At 42.9% G+C, this 22,383-nt stretch overlaps 1 protein-coding gene across 3 annotated transcripts in view; it reads left to right on the top strand.

Moving 5' to 3' along the window:
- The window catches only part of PPP6R2 (protein phosphatase 6 regulatory subunit 2), a 4,227,669-nt gene that overhangs the window by 1,784,810 nt on the left and 2,420,476 nt on the right, over nucleotides 1-22,383 (top strand). For all 3 annotated transcript variants that reach the window (XM_044088566.1, XM_044088567.1, XM_044088565.1), the window contains exon 9: nucleotides 8,072-8,198. In XM_044088566.1, the coding sequence (XP_043944501.1) occupies nucleotides 8,072-8,198 (127 nt within the window). The remainder of the gene's footprint in view (nucleotides 1-8,071; nucleotides 8,199-22,383) is intronic.

The following is a 22,383-nucleotide window of genomic DNA, read 5'->3' as shown; positions in this document are numbered from 1 at the left end:
GTCAGCCAAATTGTGTAAAACATTTCTTAAAGGTACTTTCCGTCTTAGGCCCCCTATAAAACAAGCAGTTCCTCCTTGGGACCTTTCTTTGGTCCTGCAGGCCTTGACCGCTCCTCCTTTTGAGCCCGCGGCTACGGTGGATCTCAAATTTTTGTCCTACAAGACAGCCTTTTTGGTAGCCATTACTTCAGCCAGGAGAGTTTCTGAACTTCAAGCTTTGTCAGCTAAACCTCCTTACTTGGTATTTCATCCGGACCGTGTCTCCCTCAGGACCAACCCGTCCTTCCTTCCTAAAATCGCTTCTGAAGCAAACATCAATCAGTCCATTAACCTCCCTGTTTTCTTCCCTAAGTATGAAAACAAAGGTGAATATAAGCTACACTCATTAGATGTTCACAGGCAACTTAGATTTTATCTCAACAGGACAGCTGGTCATAGGCAATCCGACCAGCTGTTCATTTCCTTTGCAAAATTCAATTTGGGCAAGCCAATTTCTAAAGTTTCTCTGTCCCGCTGGATTTCACAATGCATTTTATTGGCTTATCAAGCGTCAGGAAGGCCCGCACCGGGGGGTGTTCATGCTCATTCAACCCGGTCAGTATCTACCTCGGCAGCCTTCAAGGCTAGGATTCCTCTAGATGATATTTGTGCAGCAGCCACGTGGGCTTCATCTCATACATTTATTTCTCACTATAAGTTGGATCTTGCATCTAGGGGTAGAGCATCCTTTGGCTCCGGTGCTCGGAATATCCTTCCATGATGGCGCCCAAGATTCAGGTAGCTGGGGACTCTGTCCCACAGGTTGCAGACAAATGAATCTCCTACTTCAGATTTAGAAGTTATGTACTCACCATAACGTTCCATCTGAGTAGGTGTATTCATTTGTCTGCAACCATCCCGCCCTCCTATCCCCCTGGCCTTTCAGTTTCCTGCATATTCCTTGTTACCCTTTTTAGGGTATTGTTGCTTTGGCAAACTCGATCTGAGGTCATGAGGGTAGAGCAGGGCATTATGGGTGAGGGGAGGAGCTGAGAGCTTGGATCCATAGCTGGATAACCATGCCGGTTCGGATCTGATGTCGGATCCATAACCCACAGGTTGCAGACAAATGAATACACCTACTCAGATGGAACGTTATGGTGAGTACATAACTTCTAATTTTTTCCAGGGCTGGGGATAGATTTGCTATATCAAGGAATTGTGGATTCCAGCTCAACTTCTCTCACCACATCCCTTTCAACTTAGCTTTGGAAATGTTCCCATATTTCAGTAATATTACAACAGTGATCCAAAGAAAGACATAGTGCAGCTGTGTAAGAACTTACTTTAACAGTAGATGTCTGATGAATCACTTTTGCAGAATTAGATCCCCCAATCTTTTCATTGTCTTTTAATCTATTTGTTGAGGTGTTATATTAACACCCCATCTCATTTGTTCTGTTCCTTCTGGTGATATTTTTGTTTCCAAGACTTATTTGTGTACCTTATTTCTATTTCTGTCAGGCTGAGGTTCCCCATCACCATTAACCCCCTTTTTCCCATGTGGTATTTGAGTGTGGGTGTTACATCAGTAGTGCTATCACCAAGAGTCAATATCCCTGCCTTTTCCCCTTTCTCCTAACACATAATGTGATATTTTAGGGCGCCAGTCTCCCTTCCCTAAGAGACAAGAAGTCACTTATGATTTTTTTGAAATCGAGGCATTGATCTCCTACGTGCCTTATACATTTTTATCAAAAATAGTCTCATTTAAAGTAAGATTGAATCTTTTCTTCATGTTAAATTGTAATTTCTGCTGTGTCCTTTAACCATCCCATGCAATTTAATATTTCCCTTTAGATAAGAGAATAAAAAATGAGAGTATTTTACATATTGTGGTTGTCTACAGATAACTTAGAAATTTTTGTACATTTGAAAAAGTAACTTCTCTTGGACGCAGGTGTTCTTTTTCAGGGGCGACGTAGGAGCTCTGTGTGCTTAAATGACTTGCTCAGAGTCGCGCAGTAGGCAAATGAAGGCAGAAAGAATCAAACAGTGTACCTACTGTACAGGAATCAGCTTGATCTGATGTCCTTTTCATTCTTCCTCACCAATGGGTCTAGGATGTGAACCTCAGGTCCGACCTGGGCACATTCTACAAGATTTTGGATCCAAGCCTCATGCTCCTCCCTTTACCTATAGTGCCCTAATCCATCCCCTACACTTCAAATCTCGTTTACCACCATTACTGCTAGGTAGAAGATCCAGCCTCTCCCAATAAGGTTGTCTTTATTGAAATATGTTTTGACAGTATATATCTCTGTGTGTTTTTTGATCCTCCCTTTAGCTGTTTTACATGCATTGGGTTTATTTTTCTCCTGTATTATAAATCTCTTTTGCATGTGTGTGTGTTTTTGTCTGTCTGTCTGTCTCTGTCTGTGTGTGGATTTTAGACATTTGAGTTCAACAATACTCAATATCATCGACATTTCCAGATTTAAACAGCTACTTGAGGCTCAGAGTATTTCATGTGTTTCCCTATCTGGACAAATGGCTCCTCACTGCCCCAACCAGGCATCAGCTGATTCAAGCCTGGATTACGTGCTTCAGATCTCCAACTCCCTGGGAATTATGATAAATCTTACCAAGTCCAAACTGACTCCTGTGCAAAACTCCAAGTGCCTTCATTACCTCTTCACAGAGTCAAATCCTTGACAAATCAAGTGGAGGACTTACTATCCCTTCCATCCCCCCCTTCGAAATTGGTGTTATGGGCTCTTGAATCAATGTCAGATGGACTTTGGAGGTACAGTGGTCCATTCTATACCAGTCTCTCTCTGTTCCCATAATGCTGACACCAGTCTGCAAATGTTATATCTCATGGTGGATACAGTCAGAAGACCTGTTCTTAGGCAGGCCACGCCCCCCTCCCCATGACCACGTATGCTTCCCATTTAGGGTGGGGGGAGCATTTCAGGGGAAAGATGGTCCAAGGCATATCAGTGTTCTCGAGATGAGAGCAATCCTTCTATCGTTGCAAGCTTTTCAGGACATTCTCCATCTGGGACTATTGCTATCCATACAAACAACAATGTCAGTCTGGTACATCAACAAACAAGGAGGTACCCATTCAGACCTGGTGTGCAGAGAGGCCATGAGGGTCTGTGAATGGGCGATCTCATCAGACTGTTTTTTAGTTGCAACACACATACCAGGGAAAACCAAAGTGCTGGCAGACGGACTGAGCAGGTCCATTCTAATTACTCACAAGTGATCCCTCAATCAGTCAGTAGCGAATAGGATTTTCAGCCGTGTGGGCCAGCCTTGTTGCGACCTATTTGCCTCTCCCCTCAACCACAAGTGCAGCGAGTACTTTGCGCTGAGAGTCACCCAGGGATGATGTAGTTCACGACTGGCCTCCAGATCTCCTCTATGCTTTATTCCCCCTCTCCTGCTGATCTCAAAGTTTCAACAGAAAGTAAGCAGGCTGAAGAGCTCAATCATCCTTCTTGCCTCAGTAGGTGTGGTTCCCCTTTCTGTGGTCTCACCTCAAGTTTCCTCCATGGATTCTGGAGCCCACTCCGGATCTCTGGTGTCACCCATCAGAATCACAGCATCCCAATCTCAGCTCCCTCGAACTGGCCACATAGTTTCTTCACTTCTGGTAATAGTAATATGGTACAGGCTTACTTTCCCAGTACATAACTTTATTTTTGCTTCTCTAAAGGCTTCCACTAAGAAAGTTTACAAAAGCAAGTGAAAAAGATTTTCCATATGGGCTTCTAAAGGAAACATTGACCCATTTTCAGCACCTACTTCAGCCATCCTTCTTTTCCTCAGTACTCTTTTCAAAGGAGGAGCTAGTTTTTCTATCATTAAACTTCAGATTGCTGCAATATCCAATTTGCATGCTGAAAAAGAACCTCTTTGTTTATCAACTTCTAGGTTATGTGAAGTATTTATGAAAGGAATTTTCCTCCTTAGACCTCCCATAAAGGATCCTTCTTTTCCCTTGGGATCTCATGATAGTCCTCCAGGGGTTAAATTAAAAACCCTTTGAACCAGCAAACAAGTGTGATATGAAATATCTGTCCTGGAAAACAATACTTTTGGTAGCTATACCTTCAGAGAAAAGAATTTTTAGTTACAGGCCTTATCAGCTAGGCTTCTTTACATCATTTTTCATAAGGATAGTGTGTCCTTATGAACCAATCCTTCCTTTATGCTTAAGATTGCCACAGAGTCTAACATTAACCAGTCCGTACAACTGCCTCTTTTCTTTCCCTATTTTTCGAATAAGGGCGAATACATGCTGCACTTTCTTGATGTTCATTGACAATTACGTTTCTACCTTTACAGAACAAAATAGTACAGGAAATCTGATCAACTTTTTGTGTCCTTTGCTCCTGACTGCGTGAGTGCTTGAGATTTTTTTTTTGCTGATTTATTCTCAGAAAGGTTTGGAATTGCCTTGAGCCCATTCTACTAGATCTATGGCCACTTCAGCTCTCTTTTCTTCCAGAACTTCAACTGATGACATTTTCGCTACAGCCACTTGGTTAGAGTTCCATACCTTTATTACACATTACAAATTGAACATTATTTCTAGGAATAGAGCTTCTTTTCGTTTGACAGTCCTCAGACACATCTTTCCTTGAGGGCCACTTGAGAGGTGCGTAGCTGGGGACACTGACCCATTGGTGAGGAAGAATGAAAATGACAACATCAGATTTAGAAGTTACGTACTTACCATAACTTGGCATCTGTGTTGTTAATTTTCATTCTTCCTCACTTTCCCTTCCAACCATCCCCTGGCCCAATACTCCTAAAAGTTTCCTAGATGCTATAGAAACCATCAGGTTCCTGGTTTGAGCCTCATTTACCTTGGTGTCTTTATGTATGTTGTGATAAATCATTGGCAGTAAGGCAGCAAACTCTGTATGAGGAATTGGGGATGGATTAGGGCATTATGGATACAGGGAGGAGCATGAGGCTTGGATCCGAAATCTTGTAGAGTGCTGCTGAGTCTGATCCAAGGATCAGATCCTAGACCCCATCGGTGAGGAAGAATGAAAGTGGACATTTCTAATTAGCTTGGACAATCTAATCAGCTTGATTCATTCATGTAGGAAAAACATGGTCAACCAGTTACTCAGTAGATCCTTTCCAACCAACTTTCTTAACTCAAGTTAAGTCTATAATGCCATTTTTGTATGCTTCCAGTCACCCATAACTACTTATGGCATCCAGACACTTTTTGGATCTGGCTTCTTTAACCAAGTGACATATCAGCTAATAATAGGCAGTATTAAAAAGTGAAAAGAGCTGTTAACAAAGTGACTCTAACATTGTTAATTTAAGATGTCCTGCGGTAGATAAATGAATCAATTAATTTGTCACATATTCATATTTTCATGTTTATGTTCATATTTTCATAGCTGAGAGCCCTACATGTTCTTGAAGGATATGGTGTGAAATGCTATAGAGGGAGACAGGAAAATTTGTTGTCAATGTCCATTTATATTACAAAATCTAAGATATTCTTAGCCGTTTGTTAGTAATTATGAAAATAAACAATATTTCTATATATACTTAATATTTCAAAAATCAGGTGACTTACAAATTGTTGCAAGACATCAGGTGAAACCTTAGCTTTCTTGAAGAAGATTGTCTGACATTTGCACTGTAAGTTGCACATCTTTACAGATTTTCAGTGTTATTTATATTGCTAGTTATACAGTTAAGCATATGTTTTCATATTTTTGTAAGTATCTCAGTAAACATACCTTCATAGAGGATTTTCTTGTCATATGAAACTTTGGTAAACAAAAGTGTTATAACAGTGTATGTTTAGGTAGTATAGTTTACGAGTTAGGACAATTTGTGAAAGTTTAACAAAAAAACGTAATTTGGGGTTTGATTGCATTATAAAACATAGTATTTATGGAAAGACTGTGAATGTACTCAGTATTATCACTGTAAAGAATAATTCTTGCTGATAACATTGCTAGTTGTATAATTTTAATAGCTTTTATTATTCACAGCATATTTACGTTTGTTTATCTTGTGCTTTTTAAGTTTATTTTTCAGAAAGTCCTCTGGAATTCAAGTTATGTATAGGTGGCTAGAGGTGTGACATTCTACACCAAATAGTTGTTAGTGAGTTAATTGCTGTACTGTTTGAGATAGCGATGTAAAAGTTTTTAACGTCAGGGAAAACATGTATGGCAGAAGCCTGTTTTCTTGGATAGGCATCTAATACAAAAGCTTGCACAGTCGAGTTTGTGGTACAGCAATTTGGACTTCTTTTCTCACATTTCATAAATAGGTTCATAGTTACTTACTAGGCATGTGGTCCAGGAGGCCATTAAAGAACATAGTCCATCTTTCAAGTTGCCCCAGAACACTGCTTGGTTAAACGATTTGTAGGTAAATCAAACCCGGAACTACGGAACTACAGGAAGCTCTTTAACAGCTTGTAACCATAGTCTTTGCAGTAACTTCCAGACAACAGGACATTCAGCATTCTGTATAGTTAGCACTGGAGTAATGAATCTGTTGATAGTTAGGTACTTAAAAAACTTTACTTTTCATTTAAGCTAGGAAACTTTCAGGATGGTGATTTTTTTTGTTTGTTTTGTTTTTGATAAAATTACACTGCAGTACAGAACCTGAGCATGACATTTTTTAGCAGCTGAAACGGAAAGGAAAACTGTGACCCCTGTCTAGGAATTAAACCTATGTCCTCTTGCAATCTGCATGGAGGTCCCTGCCACTGTACTAAGAATGAATCTTTGGACAGCACTTCCATTAAGAGCCTTTATTTTTCCTATCAGCATTATCTAGGTAATACTAACGAAGAGGTGTGAAAACATGACAGGCTGTCAGTAAGTAAGATGACCTGTAAAATAAGAGGAATCTTTGAGCATCACATGCACACTGTCAAGCTTCAGAGAATCTGTTAGCAAAACAAAATCTCATTCTAATGAAAGCTGCCAAAAATCTTTGAGATGAGTTCTAATTTACCGATACTACTTGGCTGTTTTTAACCATTTGCCAGACAAAAGATATAGTTACAGAGAAAAAGTATTCAAGTTAATGTTCAAGTTAAAGATTCACTAGTAGACTGATAGTATGGTGAACATCTGTCAAGTGCATATAGAGTTCAGTGGTAAAATCACCATTCGTTAGATTGTCAGATGAATGTTTGGGAAATAATTACAGGATGTCAGATTATTTTCATCAAAACAAGGCATGTTGATCAGCCATAGATGCAGGAAATACCAGCATTTAGAAATTTGCCACTGTGTGTGAAATGTGCCTAACAACTGGAGGCACATGTCTAGAACACATGAAGGCATTCAGGTATCCTGCAGTTTGTACTTATAAATAGAAAAAGCTGATAAGTTGCTCTTCCAGTCATATAAGCATTATTGACTACAATGGACATTAAAATAGAGGTACAAAAAACTGTGAAATAGTAAAATAATAAAGTTTAGTCAATTATAAACACAGAGATGGACTAAGGATTCTCCCCTTACTTTATGGCTGACTCCCATTTAGATTTGTATTTCTTCTTGTACTTTTACATTTGTTAACTAGGTAACCCCGCTGGACACAACTGTTTTCATGGATAATATATTCCTTTGTTTTGAACATCTGCTGCTGAGGTGATTGTCTGCACAACTGTACTTAGATCGCAGCACATTTTGATTGAACCTGGAGTTTATTGTGGAAGAGTATGGTTGCATTTTCGAAAAAAAATAACACTTTAGACAAATGTAGAAGTGCTTCTGACATTGATATTTTTTTATTTTGAATCTTGTATTTTATTGCTGTTTTGGATTAGATTAAATGCTTGCTCTTCTGACCGCTAATATTGTTTTGTAGCACAGCAGCACAAAAGGTGATTTTATGTCAGCATTTGGTCTGTACATGTGTTTTTGTATTTGTGGACTCACCGTTTTGTAGACTGCTGCTGTATGCAATGCACTTTCTTCTTTGTCATTACATGTCATCTGATTGGCATTGGTGTATGCATTGTGGTTTTGCTGTGTTGCTCATGTAGTGATTCATTTGCTTTTTTATACAGAGTGGAAGGTCTAATGGACTCATGTGCTCAGGGAATAGACCGATCTTACACTATCAACAGTAACATTTTGCATAGCATTGAACAACGGCTAAAAGACTTCCACCATCTGCTGCAATGCCCTCCTAAGGTAACATTGTTTCTTTCTTAACTAGAAGGTAACTGTTGCAAATGTGTATACTAGATTCTTGTCGTAATATTGAAATGCACCAAAGTAACATATCGAGCATAACTGGAATGTTTGAATGACTTCTGAATAACTGCTTTGTTTCTGTTCATGCACTTCATTGTTAGCTTAAAGTTATGGTAGTTACTGAATTTGGAATTCAGTAGACATTCACTTGCCTGATGTTTCCTGAATTTGAACATTTAGAGTGATGTTTATGAAGCTCGAAATTGATGGTGTAATGATGAATGTTGTTAGTGCTTATGCTCCACAAGTTGGGTGTGCGATGGATGAGAAAGAGAAATTTTGGAGCGAGTTGGATGAAGTTGTGGTGAGTGTACCCAAGGGTGAGAGACTAGTGATTGGAGCGGACTTTAATGGGCATGTTGGTGAAGTGAACAGAGGGGATGAGGAAGTGATGGGTAGGTATGGTGTTAAGGAGAGGAATGCAGAAGGTCAGATGATTGTGGATTTTGTGAAAAGGATGGACATGGCTGTGGTGAATACTTATTTTAAGAAGAGGGAGGAGCATAGGGTGACGTACAAGAGTGGAGGAAGATGCTCACAGGTGGATTATATCCTATGTAGGAGGGCCAGTCTGAAGGAGATTGGAGACTGTAAAGTGGTGGCAGGGGAAAGTGTAGTTAAGCAGCATAGAATGGTGGTATGTAGAATGACGTTAGTGATCAAGAGGAGGAGGAGGAGTGTGAAAGCTGTGCCAAGGATTAAATGGTGGAAGTTAAAAAAGGGTGATTGTGAAGTGGAGTTTAGGGAAGAGTTAAGACAGGCACTGGGAGGCAGTGGAGAGTTACTGAATAGCTGGGTAACTACAGCAGAAATAGTAAGGGTGACTGCTAGAAAGGTGCTTGGTGTGACATCTGGACAGAGGAAGGAGGACAAGGAGACCTGGTGGTGGAATGAGGAAGTACAGGAGAGTATACAGAGGAAGAGGCTGGCGAAGAAGAAGTGGGATTGTCAAAGAGATGAAAGTAGACATGAGTATAAGGAGATGAGGCGCATGGCAAAGAAAGAGGTGGCGAAAGCTAAGGATAAGGCATATGGAGAGTTGTACGAGAGATTGGACACTAAAGAGGGAGAAAAGGACCTGTACCGATTAGCTAGACAGAGGGACAGAGCTGGGAAAGATGTGCAGCAATTAAGGGTGATAAAGGATAGTGAGGGAAAGGTACTCACAAGAGGGGAGAGTGTGTTGAGTAGATGGAAAGAGTATTTTGAGAGGCTGATGAATGAAGAGAATGAGAGAGAGAGAAGGTTGGATGATGTAGGGATAGTGAATCAGGAAGTGAAACAGATTAGCAAGGAGGAAGTAAGGGCAGTTATGAAGAGGATGAAAAATGGAAAGGCTGTTGGCCCATATGACATACCAATGGAAGCATGGATGTGCTTAGGAAAAATGTCAGTGGAATTTCTAACTAGATTGTTTAATGAAATTTTGGAAAGTCAGAGGATGCCTGAGGAGTGGAGAAAAAGTGTTTTGTTACCTATCTTTAAGAATAAGGGTGATGTGCAGAGCTGCAGTAACTACAGAGGGATAAAACTGATTAGTCACAGCTTGAAGTTATGGGAAAGAGTAGTGGAAGCAAAGTTAAGAAGGGAGGTGATGATTAGTGATCAGCAGTATGGTTTCATGCCAGGAAAGAGCACTACAGATGCAATGTTTGCTCTGAGAGTGTTGTTGGAGTAATACAGAGAAGGTCAGAAGGAGTTGCATTGTGTCTTTGTAGACTTGGAGAAAGCATATGACAGGGTGCCTAGAGAAGAGTTGTGGTATTGTATGAGGAAGTCGGGAGTGGCAGAGAAGTATGTAAGAGTGGTACAGGATATGTACGAGGGTAGTGTGACAGTGGTGAGGACTGCAGTGGGAGTGACAGATCCGTTTAAGGTGGAGGTGGGATTACATCAAGGATCAGTGCTGAGTCCTTTCTTATTTGCAGTGGTGATGGACAGGTTGACAGATGAGATCAGACAGGAGGCCCCGTGGACTATGATGTTTGCAGATGACATTGTGATCTGTAGTGAGAGTAGGAATCAGGTTGAGGAGACTCTGGAGAGGTGGAGATATGCTCTAGAGAGCAGAGGAATGATGGTCAGCAGGGCTAAGACAGAATATATGTGTGTAAATGAGAGGGAGGGTAGAGGAATGGTGAGGATGCAGGGAGTAGAGTTGGTAAAGGTGGACAAGTTTAAGTACTCGAGATCAACAGTTCAGAGTAATGGTAAATGTGGAAGAGAGGTGAAGAAGAGAGTTCAGGCAGGGTGGAATGGGTGGAGAAGAGTGTCAGGAGTGATTTGTAACAGACGGGTACCAGTAAGAGTGAAAGGGAAGGTCTACAAGAGGGTAGTGAGGCCAGCTATGTTATATGGGTTGGAGACAGTGGCATCGACAAAAAGGCAGGTGTCAGAGCTGGATGTGGCAGAGTTAAAGATGTTAAGATTTGCAATCGGTGTGACTAGGATGGATAGGATTAGGAATCAGTATATTAGAGGGTCAGCTCATGTTGGACAGTTTGGAGACAAAGCAAGAGAGAAGAGATTGCGTTGGTTTGGACATGTGCTGAGGAGGGATGATGGGTATATTGGGAAAAAGATGCTAAGAATGGAGCTGCCAGGTAAGAGGAATAGAGGAAGGCCTAAGATAAGGTTTATGGACGTGGTGAGAGAGGACATGCAGGCGGTTGGTGTGACAGAGCAAGATGCAGAGGATAGGAAGAAATGGAAAGAGATGATCCGCTGTGGCGACCCCTAACGGGAAAAGCCGAAACAGAATGATGATCTAGTAATGGAGAGCTGTGTAAATGATGTATATACAGATCCATTAAAGGTGTGTGTGTGTCTGTCTGTGTGTGTCTGTATGGATATATATATATATATATATATATATATATATATATATATATATATATATATATGAAATCTACATCAGGATCAGGAAATAATGATGGTGGTTATTTTACACAACTAACTTTCTTAGTATAAGATTTCTTATTTGTGAGACATGTCAGGCCTTTGGCCCAGAAGTAGGGAATAAAGCAATCAAAATCTTGAAATTTTTTAATAAAATGTTGACTTAACTGTAGGGAAAATAACAAAAAAAAAATATTTTTCTTACTCTATATACATCTGAGCATAAGACCAAATACTGTTTTTCAGCAGTAGCATGTCTTTGTCCCTTTGGAAGTGAACATATAGCTAAGTAAGCAAACAGGGTGTTCTTTCACCCTAATATTCCTGTTGTAGGAAGGAGATCAGAACAACTGCAGACATGATAGCATGTGCAATAACATCCCTCAGAAATCAGGATTAAGTGAGACAGGTGAGGAATGTAAATTTGCTTTTAGATTCAAGTAGGCTGCCAAAGTGCTACGGATTCAGTTAATACTTTAGGGAGCTTTAGCCTTAGTACATTATGTCAGAGGATAGACTTTCTGTACTAATTTAGTCATAACCTAACAATAATCTTCCAGTCCCAGAACGGCTATAATCTGCTTCTTTTAAACTGGTAGGACCATTTTCACTCCATCCATTTTTTCCATTTATGGTTTTACAACTTCCCTCTCAGTGACAAATCTCAAGTATTTTGCTTAAGCTTTACCCATCTTGTGTTTGGAGGTCATAGCTGTCAATCCTGCTTTGCTGTAATCTTCATAACCCCATATGGCAAAAGAGCAGTTGTTTTAATGTATTATTACTGAAGCTTGAATATGGCCTCCTCTTTACTGCATTGCTGTTTTATCAGAACATTTCTGTACAACAGACGGAAAGCAATTCATCTGTGTAGTAGAAATGAACATCACTGCATCACACTAAATAAAAAAAAAGTGTTTTTCCATCATATATCAGGCGCATCACTTTTCCTAAATGCATCTAATTTTAAATTTCTTCAAGACAGATACTGCCCACCTCTGTAATGTAAACTCTGAACTAATTTCATTAATTAGGCCCCCTTTCAAACTTTTTGGCTCTGTTACAGCCTCAGCCACTTTTAGATGACTGTGCTGCATCGAAAAACTGCTTCCTGAGACTATTCTTCTTTTGTTCCTGGTCCATCTTCTGTAGCTCCTTGGGAAGCAACTACAGACTGGGAGATTGACTCATTCTCTTTTGCTCTAGGATTTCCTTCCCCAATAGGCTAAGGAGAACCCATTTTGTCGGGCTTAGGAGAAGGAGCTGATAAAGGTTTACTGCGTAGCATGGGGTAAAGTTGCCTTATTCTCGGGTTAATGTTCCTGTCGTGGGTCGGCTGTTTTCAGGGAGTCTCCCAGAAAGAAAAAGCAGACACTTAAAAATGTTTCTTCTCTTGTTTTTGTAACTGTGGACAAGGGAGGGTTTTCAAGGATTTGTTGAAGGATTACTCTCCATGTTTAATATGTTTATGCCTGGTTCCTCACTACATTCTAATGGAAAAAAAGATTTCCCTCACAGTGTAACAGTGATTTGCAGTCAGATGACCGGGGAAGTGTGATTCTTCAGTTAATCCTCTTCAAGCTGAAGATTCTGGTTCTGGGGAAAGTGTTTCTTTAGATTTCCCTTCAGAATACTTGTCTTTTTCTGACATTATTAACAAAATGAGAGCATTATTTCAGTGGGAACAGAATAAAATCCCTCTGTCCTAGCAGAAATATTGTGATTTGTTAAATTAGATTTTCCTCAACCTACAGCTGCTCTTCTTTTGTTGTCTGCCTTTGAGGATGCTTTTTAATAACATGCGTTATGTCTGACAGTTAGCCCCTAAAATATCTGACAGGTTGTGTAAAGTACCTCATGCACATAAATTCTTGTTCTCAAACCTCACATCAGATCCTTTAGTGATATATTTATTTTAGTCTTGTGCTGCTAAACATAGTGTGACTGTTAACCCCATTTCTTCTAACAAGGGCGGGGAAGCATTTGACAAATTTGGGAAGAGGGTTCATTCTTCTGGTATCTTACCTTTCAGAATTTTAATTGACAAGTTTGCATGTTAAAAATTTTGCTGAGCCCTCTATAGAACTTGAGAAAGTTAAGATGTGAAGTTGTTAATTCTCGCCGTTTATTCTCACTGATGGGTTCGGAGCCGATCCGTGGCTCCGACATGGCCTAAAGCAAAGCTCAAGGTTTGCCAGTAGCTCGAGACCAAGCCCGTTATCCCATGATGCACTGCCTGAATTACCTCAGATCTAGTTTGCCGCAGCACAGATCTCGGTGTTCCAGATAGCTCGGACCATTATTTATCGATAGATTCATCTATTTGCAAGTTTAAAAACTTTTTTCTTGACTTCTTGATAGGATAGTATATATATAATCTCTATAGTTTTAGATTAGTGCCCTGTGTTGGCTTCTGTTTTTCTATTGTGTTGGGCCTAAGAGTTGGCCTTGTATTTAACCTCATTCTTAGGTGTACTGTACTTGGTAGATAATTTCTAAGTGTGTTGTTTCAATTCTTTAAAATTGTTTAATCTAATAATAGAGATGTCTGACGAGAAAGAGAAGCCTCATCCAAAATCTGGTTTAAAAAAATGTCCGGATTCTGGACAAAAAATGTCAGTCACTGATGGGCTGTTCAATATGTTTATTGTCTGGGGGCTAAACACCTCCAAGACTCTTGCAGTATATGTCACTCCTTCTCCTCCAGGATACTTTTGGAGAGAAGGAGGAAATTGATAGATACGGGTTTACTTCAGCACCCTTTCTCCAAAGCGCTGGGTGTTTAGGATGGTGCTAGTAGATCCTCAAAGTCTTCCAAATCCTCAGGTGACTTGAAAGCATCCAAAAAGACTAAAAAGTGGAGGGTGTAGGGTCATTGGTTCCACTGTCCTCGGAACAGAGTGTCCCTTCTGTTTGGAGCCAGCTCACAGCTTTGGAGCCGGTCTCTGAGATTCCCTCATCTCCTCTGCTCCAATCAGCACCTTTGGTGCACTCCTCAAAGTCTTCTGTCAGCCTCTCAGATATGGATATGGACCGGCTAGTGCAGAAGCTTCTACGGGCACCAGGCCTTGCTAAATTGTTGTCGGCTCCGACGCCTTCGTCAGAGCCGAAGACCATTAACCCGGACTTGACTACTCCTCCTCAGAGTCGTACTGGACTTTCGGAGCCGAAGGAGCCCGACCTTATAGTTGCTGAGCCTGTGGAGCCGAGACCTACACCGGTGCGCACACACACACACACACACACACACACACACACACACACACCTTTAATAGTCACGGCTCACCTGAGGCGTCTAGGATTCCAGGTGTTTCCATATCTAGACGATTGGCTCCTCAGCTCTACCACCAGGCATCAATTGATTCAGGCAACACAATCTACTCTGACACTTTGCCACCACTTGGGTATTACAGTCAACTTCGAAAAGTCTGCCTTGTCGCCATCACAGTATACCGTCTTTGTAGGAGCAGAGTTAGATACCTCAACTGCCACTCTAGGTCTTCCAGTCGAAAGGGTCTCACTTCTTCACCAACACGTCAACTCATTGGTGTCAAAGAACAGAGCTACAGCCGCAGAGGTCTTGAAGGTACAAGGTTTGATGGTGGCAGCAATTCTAGCCATTCCCCTTGCAAGGATGCATATGCGAATTCTTCAGTGGCTCCTGTTCGCTCAATGGGCTTACCAGAAGTTACCAATGAACCATATGATTCTCATCACAAATTCTTGCAAGGGAGAGACCTTTGGTGGTGGTTGAAGTCTCTTCATGTCACAATAGGAAGACCCTTTGTGCCCCCCCCCCATTAGCCACTGTGACCACGGACGCTTCCCTGATAGGGTGGGGGGCATTTTCAGAGAAAGACTGCCCAAGGCACATGGACGGATCAAGAATCACATCTGCATATCAGTGTTCTGGAGTTGAGAGCAGTATGTCTGGCGTTGCAGTACTTCCAGGACTCTCTTCCTCTAGGGCAATTGCAATTCAGACAGACAACATGTCATTGGTCTGGCACTTGAACAAACAGGGCGGAACCAAGTCTTACCCCCTTTGTCGAGAAGCCCTCAGGGTATGCCAATGGGCTGCGTCATCCCAGCAGTTTCTGCTAGCAATGCACATCCCGGGGAAATCCAACATGATAGCAGACAAGCTGAGCAGGGCAATCCTGTTGCCTCATGAGTGGCCTCTTAACGAATATGTTGCGGACTTGATTTTCCGCAAATGGGGCCAGCCTTGCTGCGACCTCTTTGCCAGTCACATCAATACCAAATGCAGAAGCTACTTTGCCCTAATGCCACCTCCGGGACATCCCCTGAGAGATGCACTCATACATGATTGGCCTCCGGGTCTCCTGTATGCATTCCCACCTATTCCATTGATACCCAGGTTTTTACAGAAAGCAAAATCGCTGGGAAGGACTGTTATCCTCATAGCCCCCCATTGGCCTCGACAGATTTGGTTCCCTTTCCTTTACCATCACCTGCTGGAGGATGCATGGATCCTGGACCCAGTTCCAGACCTCCTGGCACACCCTTCAGGGGACCTCCATCCTTCATTGCAGTCTCTAAAGCTGACTGCTTGGCTGATCCACTTCCCCAAATAGCCAGGCTTCATTCACTCTCAGATATAACACAAGACAAATTTGATTGTCTTCTCATAAGCCAGCCACCAGAAAACTATATTGCAGTAAGTGGAAAAGGTTCTCAGTTTGGGCCACTGTACAAAACATTGACCCTTTCCGAGCTCCTCTGTCGTCCATTTTAGGGTTTTTGACAATGATTTTTAAGGAAGGAGCAGCAGCTGCCACATTTCAGGTTCAGTTAGCCGCCATATCAAATTTCCACCTTGGATTCGATGGGTTAAATGTTATGGCCTATAAGTTATCTAAGGTTTTTCTTAAAGGTGTTTTTCACATGAGACCTCCTGTTAAAATCCCATATTCTCCCTGGAATTTGAATTTTATGCTGTCTCAAATAATTCTTCCCCCCTTTGAACCAGCATCATCTTGTGATCTCAAATTTCTGTCCTGGAAAACTGTTTTTCTAGTGGCCATTACTTCTGCCCGCAGAGTGTCAGAACTTCAAGCATTATCTATCAGACCTTACATGATTTTCCATGCTGATAGAATATCTCTCAGAACAAACCCCTCATTTTTGCCTAAAGTCTGTTCCGAGTCCAATATCAATCAGGTCATTGAGTTGCCAGTCTTTTTTCCCAAACATTCCAACAAATTGGAATACATGCTGCACAGACTTGACGTACATAGACAGCTCATTTTATCTTGATAGAACTAAGGATATTAGAAAATCAGATCCACTCTTCGTATCCTTTTCGGAGGCCAGAAAAGGTAGACCAGTGGCTAAAACAACCCTTTCAAAATGGTTATCGGATTGTATCTCATTTGTTCATGCAAATGCTAACATACCTTTGCCACACAAAGCAAAGGCTCATTCAGCCAGAGCCGTTTCTATGTCTTCTGCTTTTCAAGCTAAATTGCTCCTTGACAACATTTGTGCTGCAGCCACTTGGTCTAAGCCTCATACCTTTATCACTCATTACAAAGTAGATAAGGCTTCCAGGGACAGGTCTTCTTTTGGTTCCACAGTCCTGAAAAATGTACTTTCGTGAGCCACCCAGGATTGTGGGTGCTAGGGACGCTACCCATCAGTGAAAATAAATGGTGAGATTTAACAACTTCACGTAAAGAAATTATGTACTCACCATAACATTCCATGTGAGTTGTTTATCTCGCCTTTATTCTCACGTCCCTATCTCCATCCCCCTCCTGGCTGACCGTTGACTTAGAGGCTAGTATCATCCTGGTAGTTCAGTACTTCTTCTTACTTCTTGGGGAGTGCTTCCCTTACAGGGGTATATATACACGCAGCAAATAAGATCTGAGGTAATTCTAGCAGTGCATCATGGGATAAGGAGCTTGGTCTCGAGCTACTGGCAAACCTTGAGCTTTGCTATAGGTTGTGTTGGAGCCGAGGATCGGCTCCGAACCCATCAGTGAGAATAAAGGCGAGATAAACAACTCACATGGAACATTATAGTGAGTACATAACTTCTTTTTAACCTGCCTACTTCTGAGGTTAAAACTTCTTTAAATTGTGCCTGCTTCTCAGAAAACCAGACACTCCTTAAAGTGCTATCATTATGCTGATTCTCTTTCCAGAGTTCCTGCTACCACTTCATTTATGAAAAGATTTGCTTGGTTACATTCTCAAAAGCTAGCAGAAGATGTTAAAGCTGAGATTTTTAATTCTCCCCATATAATGATGTAATATTTGGGCCCTCTACTGCAGAAGTCCTTAAAAGATTTGATGAGAGGGAAGTTGATTAAAGGGATCACTCAAATATGTTCTTCGTGTTTCACTGTTGCAGTCATCACTTGTGGGTTATCCCAGCTGGGTAGCCGTCGGCCGGCCCAAATACCAGAGAAAAGGGTTTTCCTCCTGTGTCGGCTGTCTGGTGACTCAGGCTGATATCAGGTCATCAGGGCTATAAAATGATTCAGCCAACGCCATTACATCAGTCTTTTTTGCCGTGGAGCCCGAAGCAGAAGCAATTCGCAAGTGCATCGGTCGGCCATTGCCAGAGTGAGGGAGTAACCATCTAAAGCTAAGTACTCCATTGGGGGAACATTTTCTTGCTTTTATCAGATGTCAGAGAAAGTCAGTAATTGTCTCAGTTGTGGAAAACAGATCCCACACCGAGACTTTCATATCCTGTGCATCACCTGCCTAGGCCCAGACCACGACGTCCCCAAATGTCGGTTCTATGCTCTGTTTAAAATGCTAGACCTATTAGGAGAAGAGCTGAAATTAGCTAGACATTTCAGCGAGGCTATTTCTCACTGTGAAATGGCATTGGTTGGTCAGGCTGCTGTTGAATTGCTTAGAAAGAAGAAAGATAAGGAAAAGGATACGCCTCAGAAAGTTAGGCTCTCTGACGACTCTGGTCTGAAGTCAGCTAGCCTTTCACCTATTACACTTGCTAAACTCAGTGAGGATCCTTCGCAGCCCCTGACGCCAGCTGAGGAACCGTCGCAGGCCTCTACTGAGACCCATTTGGAGTCCGGTACGCCGCGGGGTTCATCTTCTCCTGTCAGCATGTTGGCATTCAGTCACATGGTTGGGTCCGGAGCCACTTCGCAGACACCAGCTTCTGTAGAGACATTACCACTGACCGACGACAGGCAGAGACCGATGATCATGCCACCAGTTAAACTAACTTTGTATAAGGCCATTGACTCCACCAGGCCGAAGACCAAAAGTACCCCTAAAAAGATCCCATCCCAGGGAGCCAGCCACTGACTTCCATCCATCCAGCCTGCCACACAGTTGTACCAGGTGCTCAGAATGGCAGAAGATTTAATCACCCTGATTAGGGGAAGCTAGCCTACCCAACCCACCCCAACTAAAAGGAAGAAGGATACTTCCCCTGAGGCACTTTCTGACCAGGAGTCAGAAGGGTCTGAACTAGAGTTGGACACTGAAGACCAGCCTTTTGCACCATTCGAGGATTCTGATGCTGATGACCCCATTCCTACTGCCTCCCCACCTGAGGGACCTCTCTTTTGAGGAACCTTTAAATTCCCTCAGGGAACATTTTCACTGGGAGGCACAGGATTGCCCTCAGTCAAAGAAGAGACTGAGACGGTTCCTTGACCTGCCACAGCATAAACCTCTGGTCATTCCCCCAATCCTAGATGTGGTGGAGGATGTCTTTTTGGAATCTGCACTCACTCTTCCCTGCCCCCAGGAAGTCAGAGGGTGCAAGACACCCACAAGTATCTTTTTAAAAACCCTACAGCTGACCCAGAGGTCATTACTCAGGGTCCTGAGGGGGCTAGGGCTAGCTCCTCTATAAACCCCATTCCAACTGATAGAGTGCAGAGCTTTGTATAGACTAGGAAAGAAGGTCTACACTTTGACTACCTTAGCCATTAGAGCTCTGAATTGTAAATTTCATATGCTGAAATACCAGCAAAATCTACTGGAATTATTAAAACAGAAAATGTCCACCCTACCAGACAGCAGTACAATCAGGGAACTAGCAGATCTTATACTTTCTAGCTCCCAGGTAGGCAGGCATTCCCTGCATTGTGAGTTTGATGCCTTGGAAGCTTCTAGCAGGGCTGCAGTTTCTTCCCCTGTGATCAGAAGTTATTTCTGGTTAAGGGAACAACCTTTGCTTGACCAGGTAAAGTCCAAGTTATTAGATGCCCCTCTAGATAAGGACCAGCGGTTTGGACCCAAAGCTGAGGAAGTTATTAAGGAAATGGAAGACAAGGCCAAGTATGCAGACTGTGAAGGATTTCTTACAGGTACAGCCTCCCAGGTTCAGTAGGAACTCCCCCACAAAGCATTGGGCCTTTCCTACCCAAACAAAACATAGGAAGGGGCGCAGTTACAGGCCTTCTAGGCACCAGTCACAAAGTCAGCAGAGATCCAGACAATGGACCACTGCTGTGCCTAGGCAAGGGAGTTCTAAGCCCACTCCCTTCTTCAAGGACTCACAATGACTCTCTCCCCTCCACATCCCCCCATAGAAACAAGGAGGAAGACCATCACCTCAGATCTATAGGTCCTAAAAATTATTACCAGCTGATACAGATTCTCTTTCAAAGAAAACCCCATATATTCAGGCTTCCCGGATGTACCAGCAAATCAGAGGGCAGAAGTAATCCATCAGATCCAAAAGCTTTATGCCCAAGGAGCAGTGGAACCTGTACCAAAGGAACAGGCCAGAAAAGGGTTTTATTCCAGACTGTTTCTGGTACTGAGAAAGGAGGGCACCTAGCATCCTATCCTAGCCCTATCCACTCTGAATCTGTCCCAAAATTCAAAATGCTAACCATACAAAAGCTTTTGCCAATGCTGATACCACATGCTTTACTAGTGACCCTAGATCTGAAGGATGCCTACCTCCATATCCCCACAAGGAAATCCTGCAGGAGTTTCCTGCACTTCAGAGCAGGCTCACAACACTTTCAGTTCTCTGCTCTGCCCTTTGGTTTATCTAATGCTCCCAGAGTCTTTACGAAGTGCCTGGCCCATGTCATTGCCTTTTGCAGACAGAAGAGCATACAGATTTACCCCTTCTTAGACGACTGCCTCATCTAGGCAGACACCAAGGAAAGACTCCTGCAGGACCTCACATTTGTTCAGACTCTCCTAACTTCCCTGGGATTCATTATCAACCGGGAGAAGTCCCAATTTCACCCGAGAAGGTTAACCTTCCTGAGAGCTCTACTGGACAGATGAACGCAAACAGCCTCCCTCCCTCTGGAGGAGCAGAGCTTCCTCCACTCTTACTTTACACAGCTGGCCCGCAGGACCCACCTCACGGCAAGGATATTCCTGTGCTAGAATACATGGTCTCCTGCATCTTGTTGGTACCCGTAGCCAGACTGCACATGAGGAAACTACATTGGTACATCAAGAACCTTTGGTGCCAACACTCACAGTCACTGGAACACCAGCTGTTCCTCATTCCTTGCTTAAAGAAGGAGCTCTTATGGTAGGCAGAGGCTTGTACCCTGAACAAAGGTCTACCCTTCATCACTCTCCCACAGGCCAGACTGTCACCACAGACATAACCTGGGGGGCACACCAAGGAAGTATGTGCACTCTGGGCATTTGGGAACAGGAGGTTCAGGACCTCCATATCAACCTAAAATAAATGCTGGCAGTGCACATGGCAATCCTAGCTTTCAAAGAACACTTGAGACCAGGAGTGCTCTTCAAGACAGACAACACAACAGTAATGTGGTACATCAACAAGCAGGGGGGCACTCACTCCTACCCCCTGTGTCACTTAGCTATGCAAATCTGGCAGTCAGCCTCAAATCTGGGACTGCATCTGATAGCTTAGTATATCCCAGGGAAATAGAACACTCTGGCAGACCGGATAAGCAGAAGTCTCCTGGATCCCCAAGAGTGGCAGCTGCACAGGGGGACCTTTCTCAACATCAGCCAAAACTGGGGGAACCCAGACATAGGCCTTTCCACAACCTCAGGAAACTGCCAGTTAACCAAGTTCTGCTCCAGAGAGTTCCATCTAGAAGCATGGAGGGTGGATGCCCTCTCCTTCCCATGGGCCAACCTGTTTGTGTACGCATTCCTCCCCTTACCCTTGATTCTCAGGGTACTTCTCAAGATCAGGGAAGAAGGACCAAAAGCTATTCTCATAGTTCCAGTCTGGCCCAGACAGCACTGGTACCCCTTGCTCCTCAGTCTGGCCATAGAGCCTCCCATGAACCTGCCTCTCACAGCAAACCTTGTAACTCAGGAGAAAGGGACAGTACTGCATCCAAACCTCCCCACACTCAAGCTGTCTGCAATGCTGATACCCCAAAGGCATATGACACTATAGCCTTCAGCAGGCAGGTTTTAAATATTATTAAGGAGTCCAGAAGGCCCAGCACCAGAAAATCCTACTCTGACAAATGGAAAAGATTTACTATCTGGTGCCAGAGCAAGGGCGTCAGCAGCACCCATGCCAGTCTGGCATGGGTTCTGGCAGAGCTCTTGGAAAAGGGATCGTCATACTTCTCCATCAGGCCACATGCTTTGGCTGTCTCTGCCTAGATCCAGTCAGATCAGCCCACATTTTCTCAGCACCTGTTAAAACAGTTCCTTAGGGGTGTGGCCCACATCAGACCACCTAGAAAGCCACCTTCTCCAGCGTGGGATCTAAACTTTGTCCTGGAAAAATTGAATTTGCCTCCTTTTGAGCCAGCTACTTCAGTGGACTGGAAGTACCTTTCTTGGAAAACTGCCTTCTTGCTGACCATCACCTCAGCCAGGAGAGTTTCTGAGCTTTAGGTCATTATGGCCACTGAACCTTTCATCATTTTCCATGCTGACAGGGTGTCTCTTAGGACCAGCCCCTCCTTTATGCCTTAAGTGGTCTCAGATGTTACCCTCAACCAAGCCATCCATCTCCCTACCTTCTTTCCCAACTTCCATAATAAAGGGGAGAGAATTTTGCATACCCTAGATGTGCACAGACAATTGAGATATTACCTGGATAGGACCAAGTCAGTCAGGAAATCGGACCAGCAGTTGGTCTCTCTTGCTCCTGGGGCAGAGGTGAAACCCATTTCCAAACAGACCATTTCTAAATGGATCTCACATTGCATCCATTTCTGCTATTCCTTTCATAGAAAGAGTCCTCCCAAATCGCATCAAATCATATTCCTGTAGGGCAGCCTCTACT

The sequence above is a fragment of the Protopterus annectens genome, chromosome 11.part0, assembly GCF_019279795.1.
Source record: "Protopterus annectens isolate FY-2018-M chromosome 11.part0, PAN1.0, whole genome shotgun sequence".
Lineage (NCBI taxonomy): Eukaryota > Metazoa > Chordata > Ceratodontiformes > Protopteridae > Protopterus > Protopterus annectens.
The sequence above is the reverse complement of the archived record's forward strand: the minus strand, read 5'-3'. Positions and strand labels throughout refer to the sequence as shown.